Source organism: Schistocerca cancellata, chromosome 2 (genome assembly GCF_023864275.1).
Source record: "Schistocerca cancellata isolate TAMUIC-IGC-003103 chromosome 2, iqSchCanc2.1, whole genome shotgun sequence".
Classification (NCBI taxonomy): domain Eukaryota; kingdom Metazoa; phylum Arthropoda; class Insecta; order Orthoptera; family Acrididae; genus Schistocerca; species Schistocerca cancellata.
Window position 1 is genome coordinate 860,058,245 of NC_064627.1, and position 22,510 is coordinate 860,080,754.

Here is a 22,510-nt window from a genome sequence, read left to right on the forward strand (position 1 = left end):
AATATTTTATTTTTATCTTTCATGTTTGTACAACGCACAGTAATGTCAGAATTAAAGTATGTCAGAGTATGTTGTGATAATCTTCATTAAGGACTAAAGTTGCAAGGACACAGTTGATAATATAATTAACCTAAATATACTGTTATTATTTTGTAAGAGTACTTATACAAAGACACAATATAATTGAAGTGGATTGCTTCGAAATCTGACTGTTAGGTAATGGAATTTATAGGGACAATTAACTATACACTTTAGATTTTTTTTTGGTTTTCTTAAGGGCTCCAGTAAATTGTTGTGTGATATGAAAAACATTGCTGGATACTTATTCTGAAACGTGAACTAACGATCTGGCAGGGACTGTCTAAGAACAAGCAGGTTAAAAGTAATTCTCATTATCAGGAGTCAATGTCTTCCAGGTCCCACGATGGGACCTGCTTCGATGAACCCACATGCTATACCTATTTTTGAACACCTTTCCACAGATTGGACATGTCTCAGGTTCAGCTTCAGCACTTCCATGTGCACAGTAAATGTGACGTGATATGGATGTGGTCAAAGCAAAAACCTTCAAACATATTGGGCACTGTCGAGATCCTCTCAGATCTGAAAAAAATAAAAGCAAAAACTTTTACATACAGTTAAAAATTGTGATGGTCCAAAGAATTCTAGAGCACATTACAAGTCTATGGATTGCACTGTGTTAAGACTACTGCACCGTAACATAACTGGCAGATACAAACTAATAGGTCAAAAGAATTGCAGCACTAAAAAATAATTAATGTAGAGTAATGAAATTTCAGGAATACATTTGTTTAGGTAACATATTTAAGTGATTAACATTACAAGATCACAGGTAAATGCAGGAACGAAATAATCCCCTGCAAATGTCAAATGCTGATACATTAATAACTAGTGTTACTACCAGAATGTTGAGTGCAAGTATGCAAACGTGGTTGCATTGTGTTGTACAAGAGCCTGATGTCAGTCTGTGGGACGGAGTTCTATGCCTGTTACATTTTGTCAGTCAATATGGGGACAGTTAATGTTGATTGTGAATGATGCTGGAGTTGTCATCCCATGATGTCCTATATGTCTTCGATTGGATCTGGTGATCAAACAGTGCAAAACACCTTGTCGACACTCTGTAGTGTATGTTGGGTTACAACAACGGTTATGTGGGAGTGTTATCCTGCTGGAAAACACCCTCTGAAATGCTGTTCTTTAATGGCAGCACAACAGGTCGAATCACCCAATTGACGTACAAATTTGCTGTTAGGATGCATGGGATAAGCACGAGATTGCTCCTGCTGACATACGAAATCACATCCCAAACCATAACTCCAGGTGTAAGTCCAGCGTGTTTAGCACACAAACAGATTGATAGCAGGTCCTCAACTGGAATCCTAGCACCGAGGGAGAACCATCTTTCATCAGGAAACACAACAGACATCCACCTTGCCCTCCATGAGCTCTCACGTGACATCACTGAAGTCGCAAATATTGGTGGGCTGTGGTCAGCGGAATGTACACTACAGGGTTTCTGGATCAGAGCCGTCCTTAAAATAACCGATTTGTAGTAGTTGGTTGTGTCTATGTGGTGCCACCTGCTGCTCATATTGCTGCCGCAGATGCAGTACAGTGCCCAGAGCCATACACTAAACACAATGGTCTTCCCTCTCGGTAGTGCCATGTGGAAATCCAGAGCCCAGTCTTCTTGCAACCGTACGTTCTCGTGACCACCACTGCCAGCAGTCATGTACAGTGGCTACATTCTTGACAAATCTTTTGGCAGTATAGCTGAAGGAACTTCCAAATTCTTGTAGCCCTATTATACGACCTCATTCAAACTCAGTGAAGGCATTATAATGGTATCTTTGTCACCTTAAAAGCATTCTTGGCTAACATCAACTCAAGACGTCCAGTCTCAAAGGTAGCTAACGTTCACGACCGTTACAACGAGTATTTAAAACAAATCTGATTTGTACCCTGATAGTGGTGCTACTACCACAGCTCTTACGCGACTGGCGCGATACTTGAATTTACATCATATTTCAGACGTAGAAACATATTTACAAACTTTCTTGTATGTCACACAACTGCTTCTTGATTTTGCGTTTTTTCCCCGCCAGCGAATGTATAGTGTGACCCAAGAGGAACGGTTAAAACTAAAGGACGTGACAGGAGTGATCACTAGAAGCAGAAGTGTCTAGTAAACATGGGATATAAATGCGCCCTTAAGAGCTATGAGTACTTCATCAGCTTGGATACTATGAAACAAATCTCTTCTGCAAGCTCTTTGCTTTCCACGTTTACAGAGGTGGTAGTGTGAACCAAAACAACATAGCTCTTCAGTTATGCCATTTAGAGTCCATATTTGCAAGACATCCTGTCATAGTCCTGAATATTGACCATTCCTCCTGGGTCACGGTATTTGTGGGCGCGTCTGCGCGCGTGCGTGCGTGTGTGTGTTTCTAAGATGTTTTATGAAGCAGTCTAAAGTATAATAAGATGAAGTCATCGTTTTCACTGGAGAAGTCTGTATTTGCCACAAGCAGGAAGGTGTATGAATATTCTCATTAGACTCATTCAACGGGATCTGGAACTGTAGGAAAGTTGTATTGATTTAATTTGGTTCAGGCATGAAATGATGTAATCATATTCGCTAATGGACGGACTATTAATGGTCGGCTGACTCTGCATCTGAATCTCAAAACAGGACATGATTAGTGGTAGACAGAAGACAGTTCACAAATTATACCTTATGAAATATGAGACTTGAACAGCACTTTTATTGTCCTTTATTACTAGTGTGTGGAACCATCAGTGAATTTCATAATGCAGTTGCTTAATGACACCTAACGAGTTGACATAAATTTTTCGATGACAAAAAGTGGCAGTAGCACTTACTTTTGTGTCTTTCTCTGCATATGCAAATTCAAGCTGAGATCATATGAAAATGGCTTATATACGACAGATCGCATCTCTAGGTGCTGTATGTGACAGGTGAGGTGTAACACGTCGACTATATGGAGTAACATGTTGCACTTCTAACCACTCCGGCTAATGAAAGATATTCATGGAAACTGGAAACATTGCTTAGGTAATTGTTATATGTGGAACATCCCATTGTGCATGCTCCGGTTTGCCGTATGTCGACACTTGGTGTAAAAGATGTCAGATCAGAATATCGACAAGGTGTGATGGTGAGTCAGCATCTCCACCTGCTTTGGAGATGTGGAACTACCAGTCAAGAGAGATCTGTTTCAGTTGTAAATGAAGTTGTACAGTGGAAACACTACACTTATAATACAGATGATTTACAGCGTAATTTTCGTAGTTTGAATAGTTTGGAGGTGCCTTTCAGCACCTACCCACTACAAAACGTAAAGAAGTCTCATGATACGATCTAGTGCCACTGCACAGCAGGTCAACTACCGCAAATAACCTCGAGAACATAAAATGTAATGGCTCATTTTTCATAATATTTCGAAGCTAACTCGGTTCACTTGATTAATTGTTAAGTCATTAAGTAGGATTCATACACTAACAGGCCAAAACATTATGACCACTGACCACCACGATGTCGGATGTCGCTTGGTGGCATTGAGGGCGCGTGACGAAGTACATGTAAGCACAGCAGACACAGACGGGGAATCACCCCAGTGAAGATAAGGGCTACAAATGTGGAAACGAGTATCTCGAAAATGGCGAAGCTTCTGTCATGAGCATCTATGGAAAGAGCAGCTACCACTAGGTGATAAAAAGTTGGACGTCCATGACTCTTCGCAGAACATGAGATTTGTAGGCTTGTCTGTTCTGTAAAATAGGATAGATGGTGAGTAGTAGAACAATGACGACGTCACCCCACTCTCCATTATTGCCAAATGTATCCAAGATAGCGGCGATGACGTCATCCAAGATGGCGGCGTGTAGACTTGGCAACAGCACATGACATCATCCAAGATGGCGGCCGTGACGTCATTTAAGATGGTGGGTTTTGGAGGGAGATAGATCAAGTGGGCTACCTCCACTAACATAACCCCCCTCCCCTCCCCCAGAAAAATGGCAGGAAGCTCAAATTCCAACAGGATAATGCAGCACACCCTGGTTACCTCTCCTAACCTAAGAAAATGGATGGGAAGATAGGTCACTTGGGCTACCTCCACTGACCTAAGTCATCCAGCTGCCACCTCTTCCTAGGAACTGGCACCAAGTTTGAATTTTGGTACGAAGATAAATCAATTGGGCTCACTCTACTAACCTAAGAAAATGGCTGGAAAGAAAGGACACTTGGGCTACTGCCACTAACCTAAGTCATCTGACCACCATCTCTTCCTAGGGATTGTTTGCAAAGGATCCACCCTGCGCTGGTGGCTGCTGGAGAAAGGAAGGAGTGTACTTTATTTATTTTGGGACAGTTTATTTAGGGGCGGATTTTGAGAGATAATATATTTATCACAGTGATACAGAACACATGCTCTGACATGCCACAAACCTACAGACCTGCAAACCACTCGTAAATAATGCAATACATTTATGTCCAGAGAGCCAAACAACTCGTAAATCATCAAAATAATAATCCATCTAAGAGACTCCGCAAACATGCTTGCTAATTGCCAGTTGTTGAAATCATGCACCAGTCTTTATTTAAGCAATTTGAAGCACTACCACATTCCAGTGTGTTCGCCACGAGGTCCAGAGCCCAAGTGACCTAGTACACATTACCACCTCCAGAGGCCGCTGTCGTCCATTCTGTGACGTAATCTAAGATGGTGGGGGAAATGGCGGGAAACAGTGTGGTCGCCAGGAGGTATGGACCTAGTACACAGTACTATCACCAGACAGCACTGTCCTCCACCCCATGATATATCCCAAGATAGCTGTCTGGAGGGGAAAATGACTCATTCTGCGCTGGGTTGCTGGAGAGGGTAAGGAAGGAGTGTACTTTATTTATTTTGGAACAATTTATTTAAGGATGGAGTATATTTATCACACTGATACAAAACACACGCTCTGACATGTTTCAGGTCACGCCACACAGCCTACAGATTTGTAAACTACTCCTAAATAACGCTCTACAGACGCGAAATCAACTCGTAAACTGTCCAATTAGTGTGTAGCACAGCCAACAGCGCAAAATAATGCAACAGAGACACGCAGGCACCACCCTCCGCCCCCTGTCCACTAGACCACACAGGTGGCTACCGGCAATCGAGATGCATCGACAGCCCCTGCAAAGTGACGTGACCTTCAGCTGCCAATTCACGCACAGGTGCCTGCAAGAATGAGGTGGCAACATCCTGTTCATACTTGGTACCTGAGGAATTGCCATTGAAATACGTGTTTACCTAAGCTCCATTGCTGACACGACCAGATGGGAGTGAAGATCTATTTGCAGAGCATGTGAAAACTGGACGTAAGCCAGCGTGACTCATCACTCTCACTCTGCTGCCGACGGCATGTGAAAGTTCTTCGAATGTTATGCTGACTTCACATGTCTATCTAAATAACCGCCAAGTCATCCTCGGGACTGCACATACCTGCGGTGCGGGTCCAGTGGGAGCACCATTCGCCATTGTTTTCTATAAATGAGACTTTCAGTGGTAAAATTATTTTGCACACATCGCTAAATTGCACTGACAGTTAAACCCACAAAGTTGTCTACAGCTCATCAAATACATACGAGACTCACAAGAGTGTTGAAAGCCAGGGACATATTTACCAGTGTTACTACAATTAAATATTACGATTGCTGCTACAGTCTGACACCGATTGATGTACAGGTAATGTCTCCTCTTGACGGTCATGCTTTTGGAACAAATCTCAGTATCTATAGTGCACATAATTTTCCACATAAAAAATCTCTCTCAGACCCTGTGGTTATCCCTCACGATAGGACACACAGTCATCTTCTCTAGTCATGCCACAACATAAACCACAGTAACTTTACCATGCAATATATACACATTTTACACAAACAGTGCAGTTATCTTTTATATCTGTGCAGCACCCGAAAAAATTATGATTTGTCTGCACTCACACCAGCTATATGTCACGATTGTCCTCAGTCCTAGGGAAGCACCGTCCACCTTTACTTTATTTCTACAGACGTAACTTTCAGCAGTAAAAAACTATTTTATACTGATGGCCATATTGCATCGACAACTAAACTTCACAAAGTGCCATACATATCGTCAAATATGGAAAGACTCGAAAAGACTCTTACTCAACTACACTGCACTCCTACTGAGGACAGGAGCTTGAATATTATAGCTTGAAACTGATCTCCAACCCAGCAATATATTACCGCGTACCTCTGCCATACAAAAATCATCCCTTTTACATCAGAAAGCTCTCAGAGGATCGAAGTCACTCTCTGAACAGTTGTGCAAAGACTGGCTCGTCTCACCCCTTGGTACAAATGCGTTACTGTTTCTGGTCCGGACCTGCCTGCTTTCTCGCGTTTCTACACCCATCTCCAGAATCTAGGATTACAAGAACACATGTATTTTCACATGGGTTGCAATAATATTATACCATTTTCGTCATACTTCTCGATATCAAGCACACAGCAATATAGTCTGCATAATAGTATCACTCGTGCAACATAATTCCGAAGATACAGACTGCAAATTATTTCTATACAAACCTGAAACTTTCGTGCGTATCCCACCCATGAGGACCTTTACGTGAGAACTCGAAACAAACAGTCGAAAAATGACATTTCCACTCACGAATACCGATCTCGGTGATGTAACAGATTCGAAATCATCCCTGTAATTTACAAAGTCCGAAGTCAACTAAGGTGTTTCTCATGTCTAGAGAACCAGCAAATGTGTCTTTCACCTGATAGATGCACACACCACAATCCATGGTCCCTCAACTAAATAAAGGCACGAAATGTGGAGAAGCAATGAACCAAACAATGTACATGGGCGGGAATAATGGCCCAGCGCAAACACACGTCCATATTCAGTCTTCTCAAATTTTCGTGCGATAACGAAAGCTATCCAACACATACTAAGTATTAGTTCGCTATTCTGCCATCTAGAGGACGATGCAGTTAACTCAGCTACATTCCTGCATTCCAGCAGGCCTTTGTATTCAGACGGTTCCTGCCATCAGCTGGAAACGTGAATCACTCTCACCACAGGCCACACATAGACAGAATCATCCCACAAAACCGATCACATATATGTTTTATCATTGTACTTACAATTAAATGTTACGATTGCACTGCCGGTCGCGGTGGTCTAGCGGTTCTGGCGCTGCAGTCCGGAACCGCGGGACTGCTGCGGTCGCAGGTTCGAATCCTGCCTCGGGCATGGGTGTGTGTGGTGTCCTTAGGTTAGTTAGGTTTAAGTAGTTCTAAGTTCTAGGGGACTTATGACCTAAGATGTTGAGTCCCATAGTGCTCAGAGCCATTTGAACCATTTTTTTGTTACGATTGCACTCTCAGTTGAAAGACATTCGACAATGAACTAAATATCGGAAATACACCCTGCTGATGGGTGTGGCTCTGGAAATAGAAATATCACTACCTTACTTATGACTTGACATACTCTTCCCTCAGCTTTCACAGTATTCCACAGTCACCTCCTTTGCACATATGAGAACACAAACACATACTCTATAAGCCTAATGCTCAAGGTGAACCTATCACGCATCCCCTACTACTAAATATAATACTTCGTCAATAACTGATTGCCTATGATACAAAATAATACTGAGAGAAAATCAGCGATGGATGGACATGTCTCATAAGTTTTTCTTGTGAATGATACCATTGTGTCTCCTAGAAAGAGAGTCATAATCGTCTCATATGTAAAAAAAAAAAACCGATCGCAACAACTACTGCATGTTACTACCACAAGCGGTCTTGGTTCTAAAGGTGCTCACAAGTATCCATGTTAAAAGCTATACTGGCGTTATAAATCGAGGTATGGCATTACCTCCGAATGAGGTGGTTTTTTGCCCAGACAAATATCGAGACGTGATTGTAGGAGTGCTACATGTAACCCACGACGCAACCTCGTGATAAAATTGCTGAATTTTGAAAGTGGTTCGGCTAAGGAACACATTATGTGACCCGTATTTGTAACTCCCTCACGCCGATAGATATTTCTATAGTATTTGTAACGATACCATGTCAGACGTTCTGCTATACATCCACTGAGTTATAGGCGATGAGCGATGACTGATTTAGAAGGATCACAAACAGTAGTAGATGGTGTGCTGATTGAGGTCGTAAGAAATGTACAACAGCTTTTCAGATCACTAGTGTTACGTTATTCGCTATAAATGACGTCTATGATTTGGAATCAAGTCCTCCCATTCAACCACAGCCGCAAGTGAATCATACTTCTGACACTCTCAGATCTCGAAAAGACTCACTTCCCTCGAAGCTGTTTGCTACAGTAAAATTCGAACCTGATTTTAGTCAATTCCTACACATCTTACAGCTACAGACATTTCTACAGCTCCACGCATGTGTTCGTTGCAGTTTAAGTTGGAACTGAGCAGAAGCCGAAGAAAGCCATATCCACCACCTTCTGCAACCCATGTAGAAACAGAGCGATCTGAGTTAGTGCGACAGGATCGTGTTTTGCCATTCGGTGGAAATGCGCGCATTGTGGTGCATTCCCAAACTACATACAAGTACTACAGATCCACGTCGATTCAAATCTATCAGCCCAGCATACTATCATCGTTATTCTCTACCCCCCCCCCCCCAACAGAGAAAAATGTAGAACTATAGAAGCTCCACTAACTTCATCTGATATAGAACTGACGTAGGTACCATTGCTCGCGCAATGACGCATAGCTGCGGTGCAGTCCAGCGCGGAGAGAGAGATTTCGCAATGCTTCCCAGAATAGCACAGCGTGCATCCATTCTAGCATTCCTAACGGAACACCTCGTCCCTCACTGAATTTACACCTCAAACTGCTGCTACTGCCTGTGTGGGACGATCTTATTAAATATACACTCCTGGAAATTGAAATAAGAACACCGTGAATTCATTGTCCCAGGAAGGGGAAACTTTATTGACACATTCCTGGGGTCAGATACATCACATGATCACACTGACAGAACCACAGGCACATAGACACAGGCAACAGAGCATGCACAATGTCGGCACTAGTACAGTGTATATCCACCTTTCGCAGCAATGCAGGCTGCTATTCTCCCATGGAGACGATCGTAGAGATGCTGGATGTAGTCCTGTGGAACGGCTTGCCATGCCATTTCCACCTGGCGCCTCAGTTGGACCAGCGTTCGTGCTGGACGTGCAGACCGCGTGAGACGACGCTTCATCCAGTCCCAGACATGCTCAATGGGGGACAGATCCGGAGATCTTGCTGGCCAGGGTAGTTGACTTACACCTTCTAGAGCACGTTGGGTGGCACGGGATACATGCGGACGTGCATTGTCCTGTTGGAACAGCAAGTTCCCTTGCCGGTCTAGGAATGGTAGAACGATGGGTTCGATGGCGGTTTGGATGTACCGTGCACTATTCAGTGTCCCCTCGACGATCACCAGTGGTGTACGGCCAGTGTAGGAGATCGCTCCCCACACCATGATGCCGGGTGTTGGCCCTGTGTGCCTCGGTCGTATGCAGTCCTGATTGTGGCGCTCACCTGCACGGCGCCAAACACGCATACGACCATCATTGGCACCAAGGCAGAAGCGACTCTCATCGCTGAAGACGACACGTCTCCATTCGTCCCTCCATTCACGCCTGTCGCGACACCACTGGAGGCGGGCTGCACGATGTTGGGGCGTGAGCGGAAGACGGCCTAACGGTGTGCGGGACCGTAGCCCAGCTTCATGGAGACGGTTACGAATGGTCCTCGCCGATACCCCAGGAGCAACAGTGTCCCTAATTTGCTGGGAAGGGGTGGTGCGGTCCCCTACGGCACTGCGTAGGATCCTACGGTCTTGGCGTGCATCCGTGCGTCGCTGCGGTCCGGTCCCAGGTCGACGGGCACGTGCACTTCCGCCGACCACTGGCGACAACATCGATGTACTGTGGAGACCTCACGCCCCACGTGTTGAGCAATTCGGCGGTACGTCCACCCGGCCTCCCGCATGCCCACTATACGTCCTGGCTCAAAGTCCGTCAACTGCACATACGGTTCACGTCCACGCTGTCGCGGCATGCTACCAGTGTTAAAGACTGCGATGGAGCTCCGTATGCCACGGCAAACTGGCTGACACTGACGGCGGCGGTGCACAAATGCTGCGCAGCTAGCGCCATTCGACGGCCAACACCGCGGTTCCTGGTGTGTCCGCTGTGCCGTGCGTGTGATCATTGCTTGTACAGCCCTCTCGCAGTGTCCGGAGCAAATATGGTGGGTCTGACACACCGGTGTCAATGTGTTCTTTTTTCCATTTCCAGGAGTGTACATGTATTGATCCACTGCAGAGGTCACTTTAAAGTTTCATCACTTATATTCTAGGAGAATGATCGTATTCCACAGACTATACTGTAAGTCGCAAGAGACACTCCCTGTGGTCCTGTTTAGTTGTTTTAAACACTGTTTTCTAACACGCTTTTGTACACTACCAAACATTTCGTTTTTCTGCCACGACTTCGAGACCTGTGTCAGGTTCTAATCTGACATTAAGACATTCTGATCCACGGCCTCTCGCAGGAAACTAGACATCGCACGGTAAATCATGTTGTTACGGCGGCTACTATAACACGCCACAAACTGGACGATTTTAAATAAAAGACAGTTACAACATAAGAAAACTGGAAGAGTTTTTCGCATTGTGTAGAGTTTCCAAACTACAGTCTGAATGTGATTCACAAGCTCTACATTTAAACTCATATGTCATAGTGATGGAGTAGCTGATGACACTACGTTCCGTTTCGACTGATTCCTCATATTTTAGTCATGTACGCGAACACTGTTACGGTGCTATCCACCCAGAAGGTATAGCCCAGCCGCCAAAACTCTTTCTTCAACTCAAACAAGCGAACTCAATCAGTCATTATGTGGTAACAAACAGCGTACCAGTGGACGGATGGGATGGAAAAGACAACATCAATGTACTCTAATAATAAGCATCACAGTTGATAGTGCGAACGATTTTAGCAAATTTACACTAATTTCAAAACTGACCAGTGATGTGACAGCATGTTTCCCAATTTCAGTATCATACCTAAACCACTCCTTCTCCACTTTGCGAGTACCATTGCGAATGTAGACAGATGACTGTGCAGTACGTCCATTCACTGTTAATCCCCGAACACATACATAATCAGAGTAGGTCAGACAATGCTCTACATGTTTCTAACGCCCCGAGCATAGTACATAATTCATGCTTATGGGAGTCACAGACCATTCTCGCTGTCTTAGGGGAAAATTAGAGGGTGAAAGACCCTCTCGCACTGTCTCTGACCAACCCCCCCCCCCCCCCCCCCACCTACAGCACCGATACCGATTTAATCTGCGTCCGACCAGAAATAGGCCGCTACGTTCCATGTACCGTGAATGAATGGAGCTTGCCAAGTCATAGCCTATCGAAATGCACAAGATTTCTCGAGGAGGTTAGTATTCCTTATCGATGTATAGTAACAGGTTTGAAAGAGTTGTGATGTAATAGCAGATGGTTAAGAAGAACAAGAAACAGTTGATTTTTATGAACCATGGAGCTCCAGACAGATGGAGTTCGAGGCATTTTTTCTTAAATTGACCAAGCTATCAATTTTCAAGTATTATTCCAGAGTGTAGGATCAGTATCTGGAAGGTATTGGTAAGAGAGAACATAAACACACGCACTCCTAAGGCTACGACTTTCCGCACTTAAAATGGGCTATAATGTTAGATCGCTTGCGTTTTCGACCTATCAGTCATATGGAAAGTAGCGCTGCTAATATTCGAATGTAGGAAATATATATTTCAAGCGCTTGACATTCATCCTCCTCCTCGGTCTCTCTGCGATAAACTATGGTAAAACGGGAAAACTACTTCTTTAAAACACTGGCTATGTGTGATACATGCACAATATAACTTTCCAGAGATGTATAGCGTCCACTGTTCACATCCGATCATGCTTCAGAAATTTCACTATCCCCACATCAGCCCTATATAAAACGTTCGTTAGTAACGGAAAATACCTATTACAAGGAAACAGATAAACACACAGCAGCAGCATCCGACATGTGAAATTACAAGTCATGCCGGCTCTAACTCTGTAAACAGCACATACGTCAAGCTGACGTATATGGGGACTGCTGTATCTCACAAACGACTATCGCTACTTAATCATAAAACTGATGTTTCGATTTTACACTTAAGATGCGAATAGGGAATGGAGTACAACGGATAAATGGTCATTCGTTTAGAGGAATGTGTCCAAACAGGATGGTCACGTTTCATCACTCATGAGATGGAAGTCCTCTGATGGTGGAGAGGTTTACTGTTAACGATCGCAAGTACACAGTGCTCTAAAACAAATACAGAACACGTGCTTGTACACCAGTGGAACGCAAACTATATCATGCGACTGATGCATCCAGGCAGATCAGCGGAAAAAATGGTCATTTGACCTGCGCCAACATCTCTCTCACTCTCTAGAATGCATCATCAGTCTGCCATTAAATCGTACCTCTACAGCTCCATCTCAATCGATCACACCGTCCATCGCTGTTACCCTTTAACACAGATGAAAGTAAGTTTAGAGGCGGATGGTTCTCTGTCTTCCAGAAAAGCGTCAAATACAGTAGTCAACTCGCGTGTATCACACGTACCTCAATAGACATACAGTATAATGCTACCTCGACGGAGAAAAAAATGACTGCTTCCTGACTCCCTCCGATTCCATGTCGACATGCTCTCGGATTCCTCCTGCTGCCGCATACTTGTCCCCATGTACAAACTGTTCTGAGCGAACCAGAAGATAAGCAAGTACTTCCTCAATTTCTCCACATTTCGATGTATATTCGGTCAATTTATGGCTATTCCCCGTCATTTTACGTAATTCTATCGATTTTTTTATATCACTTCTATCCATGCCATCATAACAGTACCTCTCGTTCAGTGTTCTAAAACTACTTGTAAATGTAGCACAGCTGGCAACATCTGGACCAAATGCACTGGTTGGGAGTTGTAGTATAGCACTGTACTCTACATCTACATCTACATCCACGGTGTGTGGCGGAGGGTACCTTGAGTACCTCTATCGGTTCTCCCTTCTATTCCAGTCTCGTATTGTTCGTGGAAAGAAGAATTGGCAGTATGCCTCTGTGTGGGCTCTAATCTCTCTGTTTTTATCCTCATGGTCTCTTCGCGAGATATACGTAGGAGGGAGCAATATACTGCTTGACTCCTCGGTGAAGGTATGTTCTCGAAACTTCAACAAAAGCCCGTACCGAGCTACTGAGCGTCTCTCCTGCAGAGTCTTCCACTGGAGTTTATCTATCATCTCCGTAACGCTTTCGCGATTACTAAATGATCGTGTAACGAAGCGCGCTGTTCTCCATTGGATCTTCTCTATCTCTTCTATCAACCCTATCTGGTACGGGTCACAGTCTGCTGAGCAGTATTCAAGCAATGGGCGAACAAGTGTACTGTATCCTACTTCCTTTGTTTTCGGATTGCATTTCCTTAGGATTCTTCCAATTAATCTCAGTCTGGCATCTGCTTTACCGACGATCAACTTTATATGATCATTCCATTTTAAATCACTCCTAATGCGTACTCCCAGATAATTTATGGAATTAACTGCTTCCAGTTGCTGACCTGCTATATTGTAGCTAAATGATAAGGGATCTTTCTTTCTTTGTATTCGCAGCACATTACACTTGTCTACATTCAGATTCAATTGCCATTCCCTGCACCATGCGTCAATTCACTGCAGATCCTCCTGAATTTCAGTAAAATTTTCCATTTTTACAACCTCTCCATGTACCACAGTGTCATCCGCAAAAAGCCTCAGTGAACTTCCGATGTTATCCACAAGGTCATTTATGTATATTGTGAACAGCAACGGTCCTACGACACTCCCCTGCAGCACACCTGAAATCACTCTTACTTCGGAAGACTTCTCTCCATTGAGAATGACATGCTGTGTTCTGTTATCTAGGAACTATGCTCTTACTTTGTTCATTAAACGACTGTGGGTAACTGTAAACCAACACCTTGCGGAAGTCAAGAAACACGGCATCTACTCGATTGTATCCAGTCACCCCCACATTTGGAGAGCGTTTGCTCTGTTTTCTGTATGTCTGCGTATATGCATGTGGTGATCTGTAGCATCTCTGCCGAAACAGCACAGTGTTGGTCCATGTTTCCGAGGACACCGTGCACCATACATTGTTGAACACAGAGTTCCGCAGCAGACCACCCCTTCCCATTCAAATGTTGACCCAACGACATCGCCATTTACGATGGCAGTGGGCACAGGACCATAAGAATTCGATTGTTGAGCAATGGAAACGTGTCAGCTCTTCAGGTGATTCACATTTATGCTACACTAGGTCAATTGTCGTCTCCACAAACACCGTCATCGAGGTGAACGGCGGTTCGAAATGTGCAGTGCGCCACTGACAGTCTGGTGGGAGCAGTATTATGCTATGGGAGACGTTCTCTTGCACTTGGGTGGGACCTGTGGTGTGTATCGCCCCAAGGGCAGAAAACCCCAATGAACAAATTTTGTGGAAACTTAAAGTAGGGAAGTGAGTCATCTTGACAGTGACGGCAACGATTGACGATAAAATCTACACTGGTAATATTTTGATTAACACCTATATCATTCAAATACTGAGAATAGCATACAAAAAGGGGATGTAAGAGGAAAGGATTATCATAGATTCCTTATCAAACATCTATAGAATAAATTCAAAATCATATGAACGGAGGTTAAATCCAAGTAAGTAATTCAGTCAAAGATAACATTTACCACGGAAGAGAGTTCTAGCCGTATCGAAAAGGAAATGCGATGTGACTACAATGCAACTCGGATATGGAAATGTTCAGTTAGTTAGTTGCTCTTGAGTCGCTCTAGAGTACTTTTGCGATAGTTGTCTGGACGCAAAAGCTATTAGATTGTTTCAGTTTTGAAAGTTTGATAATTTGTGAGATAGAGATTGAAGTATTGCTCAGTCATTCAACTGAAGAAAGTTAATCTTTAGCGTTCTCAATGCGACAGTATAGTAAGACGAGTGTTAGACTTCAATTGCGTAATATTGGTTTATCAGACTTATGCTTCGTACTGATGAACAGTTACAAACCTTGAGAGAAATGGATCAATGACAGAAAAACAATTCGTAGTTTTGAGTAGGACACAATAAAACGAAGACATGAAGAAAGACAAGTACGTCGATTAGTCAAAAGTTGTCATCAGCATCACGATTACTGAACTGAACAGAAGTTAATCTTCAATGGCCGGCCGCGGTGGTCTTGCGGTTCTAGGCGCGCAGTCCGGAACCGCGCGACTGCTACGGTCGCAGGTTCGAATCCTGCCTCGGGCATGGATGTGTGTGATGTCCTTAGGTTAGTTAGGTTTAAGTAGTTCTAAGTTCTAAAGGACTGATGACCACAGATGTTAAGTCCCATAGTGCTCAGAGCCATTTGAACCATTAACCTTCAATGACATATCGTTGTGCATGTGTTGTAGGGACAAACAATTAATTACAGAAAGAAGAGTCAAAAGGTAAATCTTACGTGTCGCCTAACTCATTAAACGGACAATACAATGTGTATTAATGCAAGTTGATTGACTCTTTAAACATTTTAACTGACTAAGTGAGTACATGAATAATGGACAGTGAAGAGTGATTAGTTTAAACCAGTATTATGGTGTATTAAAAAATATTTACTCCAACATAAGTTATATCTGGAGTCACGTCTGAGCGTTGTTAATAACTGGACGTAGCAACGGCATAGCATCGGAACAGTAGACAGCAAAATTTCGTCCTTGCTATCTATGATGTGAAAAACGACCGTAATGATGACATCAAGAATCAAGATTTTATTTCATCATGGAACTAACCGGGCAAAAAAAAAAAATTAACGATTGCAGTTTACCAGTTCACACAAGCTGAGAAGACTGTTGCGGACAGATAGCAGAGATTAGAGATTAGATTAGATTAGATTAGTACTTGTTCCATAGATCATGAATACAACACTTTGTAATGATGTGGAACGTGTCAGGTTAATAACAGGTGTCCATACAAGATATTCTATTAAACAAAATATTACATGACACTTAATATTTTTAATTTTTTGTTTTTGTTTTTGTGGGGATTGGGAAATTACCCACTTATTATATCCAAAAATTCATCTAATGAGTAGAAGGAGTTGCCATTAAGAAGCTAATTTACTCAGACGTATATTGCCAGAATTTGCAATGCCCCTATTAGCATAAGTAGCTGAACTCAAAAGTTTCAGCAGATCCTCAGTGTGTTTTTTTCAGTTCAACCCCTCATCAATGCATACACCTAGAAATTTTGAATATTCTAACTTAGCTACCGATTCCTGATCGAAGTCTATATTTATCAACGGTGTCACTCCATTTACTGGGTGGAACTGTATATACTGTGTTTTGTCAAAGTTTAATGTGAGCCCATTTGCAGAGAACCACTTAACGATTTTCTGAAAAACATCATTTACAATTTCACGAGTTAATTCTTGTCTGTTGGGTGTGATAACTATATTTGTATCATCGGCAAAAAGTACCAGCTTTGCTTCTTTGTGAATATAGAATGGCAAGTCATTAATATATATTAAGAACAGCAGAGGACCCAAGACCGAACTTTGCGGCACCCCATTCTTGATAGTTCCCCCGTTTGAGAAATCACCAGTTTTTTGCATATTATCTGAACTGCAGAATATTTCTAAACCACGTGATGAGTTGTGTTCTTACGAGAGTTACAGGTGCTGTTCCATGTCTGGCAACGGGGACGAACATCGTTACGAGTCGCGCCTCCTCCTGGTGAGTGAAGGAGGAGCGAAGGGACGTCACAGGTAGTAATCGAAGACATGCCGATAGGTGCGAACCAGCTGCATCTTTTCATGCTTGATAATTTCTCCAACGGCGATGTCGTCTTTCAGCAGTGTAACTGTTCGTGTCTCTGAGCGAGAACCGTACTATAGTCGTTTGAGAAGCATTAAAGCGAACTCACGTTGATATCTCAGCGAGCAAATTCGCCTGATGTAAACCCTATGGAACTCATCTGGGTCGCTATCATGGGGCCATAACAGAGTAGGCAAATCAGTGGCCCATTATTTACGCGAATTGCATGACTTGTGCATAGATGTCTAATGCCAAATACCTCCACAAACCTACTAACAAACTGCCGGATCCTTGGTACGCAGAATCAGTTATGTATTTTGTTCCCAAATCGGACAAACAAGCTATCTAACAGGTGGTCATAATGTTTTGTTTTGGCTCATCAGTGTATATGTAACTTCGCCTCTTGAGCTCTGCAATGTGATTTGCAACAACTTCATGGTAAAGCATTGGGTAATATTATGTCTGCCCATTGGCAGGAATATGTATTGTCAATTCGTTTAGTTTAAATTAGAACTTTTCATTTACAAACGATTGGATAACAAAAGAAGCACCAAACATACTATATTTTATGATATTAGAAACCTGTAAAAACTCTGTTTGTCATATTGTCAGTTTGCTATACTATCCGTTAACACAACAGCATCCAATTACTTTGTAATTACTATAATCCACAATATGAAACTAAGTGACAATGTGAACAAAAAGTTTGTTAAGGTTACTGGATTATATATTGAAATTCTGTATAAACTAAAAAAATAATGCACTCATATCTCAAGCAAGAAACATGGTAGTAATGCTTGGGCTAATGAAGTTTCAGTGCCATTAACCGAACTACAATCAGAACTGTTTATTTGAATCATTTTACTTATTTTTCCATCAAAACGAAAAATGAGTATTCGACTTTGTATGCTGTTGCATGTATTTCAGTTGTAATCACCGAATGATAACGTTTTCTGTAATTTTGAACAACTTCTGTGACTGTAATTAACGAAATTACTATATGCAAAATATTCGAATTGATAGCAAGAGTATATAAAACCCACAAGAAATAGTACAGGAGAGCCAGTAATGTGTGAGATTTTGAGCTGAGCTGTGTGACATAAAGTCAAATAAATGTGTGTACACCAGAATCCTTTGACTTTTCAACTTATTCAAGAACCATGCTGTTCTTTGGCCTGTTATCAAGTAAGATGTTTATAGGAAAACATAACTGCAGTGGAGTAATGAAAGGGAGTTCTCTTCATCATTTTTTGAACAGTTCTGAGTTACATCCATCTAACTTCAAGAACCTTTATTTCATCTACGTTTTTCAGGACTAATTTTAGCAAAGACTATTGCTTTGCTTTACTTTCATTTAACAATCGTTATCTGCAGCAAGTCAGTTACAATGCATCATGGTTGAATGGTCTGCGATACTGATTTAATTCAGGTATAGTATTTAAGTAAGCTTGTGAGTCCAGGAGTAGCATTCTAACATGAAGACTGAAAGACAATATCATTTGGGAAGCAAAATTTTGGACTGGATGCTGAAACATTCTGAAAGCAATAAATTATAATGATGATGAAACTGGACTGTGGAACTGTGAGTACCAGCAGCTACAATCACATTAGGCATCGCAACAACCAGGTTATATAATCGTCCATTATTTCATCATTTCTTCAATGCCATCAGTTCAGTACGCCATGTGAAGAAATTTTTGTTTACAGAGTGTTTTTTGTGCATGTTCTTCATATATTTTCATGAGGTGTGATGACAGTGGGGCTGACACTCAACATGTCCAGGTAAATTTGATACAAGATAGGGAGGAGACATTTCAAGATAATGTTAGTGATATACAGCCAAAAATGGAAACAGTATGTGGAGATTCAGACAGTATCTCTTCACTGATTCAATGTTCCAGTCATGAGGAAATAGTTGGCAATAGTAGCAATCTTTTTAATATGCTTGTGGAAGTGACTGGGAAGAAATTAGAAGTAGCTACCCTTTGGGATTTCCAGGTGAGGTCTAGACCAGGAAACAAAAAGGAAATTTCAATTTTTTTACCAGACATAAAAACTGAAATTTTTAGATTTACTGCTTTTTCAAACCAAAAAACTTCCCGATCCTAATGCAGTAATAACAATGTGTTTCAAACATGAGATACCAAATGATAAATATTAAATTACCTGTATTAAAGTTATTTCAGTGTTTCCAGGCCTGGTGATTCGCCATGTATACGAATATTTTCATATTTTACTGTAATTTGTCTCATAAAAAAATTTCAGTCTATTCTTCAAAATCGATAACATGAACAAATCAATTTTTAATTTCTTACCCTAATATAAAAATTTTAAATGTACAAGATTCTCTAGTTTATCATCATTATCTGAAACTGACATAACTTTATGACCAAATTTAGTTGGTAAAAATACAGCTTTTTAAGTATAATAAGGTTTACTTTTTTAAATTCTATAAATTTAATAAGCTCATTTAATGGCTCTTCAATATTGCTGCTCATAGTTGTTTGTTATTTGTTTTATTTATATGCAAGATTTATTTAGATTTTAAAAAAATAAAAATTGTTACATAGTTTAAACATTTTTTTGTTTAAACTGCATTAGAATTTTTATCTTAAAAATCCCTTCAAAGACCATGCACAGAAGATTTTTAATTGGGCTAAAAAAATGAATTCATTCGAAGAAAGCGCTAAAACCTTGGCGCCAGGAGAAACCCTGTGGGGCTTTTTGTTGGTACTCTCTTTATTTCATCTTTCCCCAAAGAGTCTTCTCTGTTTGAATTTCGCTGTTGGTCTATGACTTCGGTTGCTATGTCCCATCTGCTTGTTGGCTGGATAGTGGCATATACATCTTGGCGTAGATAGAAGAGCTACTGACAGTTGGTGTCCTCATCTTTTCCTTGATAGGCCGCATTGATGGATGGATATAAAATACAATAGAATTGCCTGGCCAGTCCAATTGCTATAGCATTCAGTTTCTCCCCGCAGGGCAAGGAAATAGCGTTCACAAACGGTATATATAAAAAAGTCTGCCTGCTTAGCTCGGAGTAACGTGCTCGCCTCCCAAGCATGGTATACATAGTTGGTAATCGAGTGACAAAGTTGATTCGAGGGCAAAAATTTCTACATGTGGTGTGGTTTCATAAACGAGTAGTGGGAACACAGATCGCACTGCTGTATATACAGTTTGACACTCATAATATGCATCAACTGTACAGTTTGGCACATGTAAGATACATCAAGTGTAGTGTTTGACATATGATAAGGTGCATCAAATGCAGAATTTTGTTATAACTTTTTATTTTTATGGATAACTGAATTCTGATAGCATTTTTGGACAGGGTCTATACCCCTGAAAGTTCGCTACCTGCTATACACAGAAGTATGTTGGGTTGCATAGCTCGCAGGGCAAGGGGCAAAATCTTTTTTCTTAATTTCTCAGTCAAATGTTAACCGATTTTAAAGATTCAAAATGCTAACATAATCCACATAAAAAGAGCCACCCAAAGAAATTATAATGAGTAAAATCGGATATCATTTAATAAGTCATATATTAAATATTTCAGCTTAAAAGTTCTCAGTTAATATTCTGTGCTGCACGTCATAAGTTAAATTCTTTTTATCATACATAATTATGTAAGCAAGGGAGTCATTAGTAATGTTATCATTAAACAAAGCACGCAACTTCATTTTTCAGTTTTCTGTGCAGCTTAACACATACATTCTTCTAGACATATTTATAACAAAAATCGGAAAATTTTCAATAAAATTGAATGGCTTTATATTAACATCACCATTTAATTTTGTTACTCGTTTAAAATAATGGAAAATCGTCACAAGCCTTAATATAATTGTTTGGAGGACGTAAGTTCCATAATTCTTGAAGAAAAACTTCGTTTCTACCACTCTTTATACAGATATTCTGTAATTTAAAATGATTGAATAAAGACAAATAAATCAACTTATTATTTATTGATTCATTTGTAAAACAACAAAAACAAAGTAAAGTATATCACATTCTGCAGAATCTTAGTAATCGGTAATACCTAATTTCAATGTTATGCGATTCAATAAAAGATGAAGGAATTTTTGGATTTCTTAGTCTGTCTTCTCCTGCTTGAGTGATTACAGTGGCTCATATCTAACCACAGGAACTTGAATTTCTATTTGTTCCACAACTATTTTACCTTCTGTAGGAAGTATATCCTTTATTTCAACTCCAGCTTGATTACAGTCAGACCATCAATGAATGGCATTGTTTACACTGGAGCTCCAGGTAAAAATTACACTTAAATCTCCTTCCCACATAACTTCCTTGTGATGTTTAAAGAACCCACTAAAAACTCTAGTGAAAAGAGTGCTTCAATTTTTTTACTTTTTACCTTCCCATTACTGAAGATATGATCATCCCTCGTTAACTCTTTGGCTGAAGATGAAGTCAGTTGCATAAAGACAGACGAAAAATGAAAGGGTATTCAATCCTAGACAAAATATGGTTCTGTTTTATTATGGTGATAAAATTGAACAGCCTCGACCCATGTCTGTCAATAAATTTTTTATTTAATTTTCCGTCATATGTTGGGTAATCTGTATCATCACCTTCAATAACACAGAAGCTCGTATACAATTTTTCCATGATTAGGATAAACCCAACCATAACCAATATAAATAATAATCTCTGCCTCCTTATTAGGAATATTTAAACTATTTTTAGTCTGCTCATTCACAGGAAATGAATAAAACTGATAACTATCAATCTTTTTCATTTCATAACAATAAAATTTACTAAAACATTTCTAAAACGACTGTCACACAAGCACCATTGAAGACAAGCAAATTATCATTTTGGTGAGTTACAGTTATTTTTAAATCCTGTATGGTATAAAAAACTGGAATGTATACAGGATACTTCGGCTTGCGAATTAACAGTGCACCAAATTCTGCATTGGATTTGAATGAAGCAATAATATTAGTTTCTCTATGAAAGTGGTCAATATCCTTTACACATATTCCAACAGCCACATTAAAATTAATGTTGATTACCTCAAATAGAATAATTTGAGGCACATCATTAGTATTAGTTCTATCATTGGCTTCAATAATTTGGTTATTAAATCCTAATACTATCCTTTATGTCCTTATTTGATTTAACATCATTCTCAGTAATAACTCTATTTAAAACTTCATCTGCTTTCATGGGAATATCAGACTTTTTTTGTGTGAATGAGTTTTTCAAGCTATACTGACCAGCAGGAATTTCTGTTGTTTGCCATCACAATACAATTTATTATTTTTTGATGTGATATTTGGCATTATAGCTGTTGCATAAAAATGATACTACAGCTATCTCTTATAGGTACTGTTAATCTTTCTTTGAGAACAGATGACTTACCACTCAATTGAAATAGACAATGCATTTATATTAATAAAAAATATGTATTTAATTAAATAAAAGTAACAGATATCCGCAAATAAGAACTCCAGAGAA

At 40.7% G+C, this 22,510-nt stretch overlaps 1 protein-coding gene across 1 annotated transcript in view; it reads right to left on the reverse strand.

Moving 5' to 3' along the window:
* Positions 1 to 275: 275 nt before the first annotated feature.
* LOC126162801 (broad-complex core protein isoforms 1/2/3/4/5-like) overlaps positions 276 to 22,510 on the reverse strand; it is a 538,471-nt gene continuing 516,236 nt past the window's right edge. The window contains exon 6 of the mRNA XM_049919540.1: positions 276 to 603. Coding sequence (XP_049775497.1) covers positions 377 to 603 — 227 coding nt within the window. The 3' untranslated portion in view covers positions 276 to 376. The remainder of the gene's footprint in view (positions 604 to 22,510) is intronic.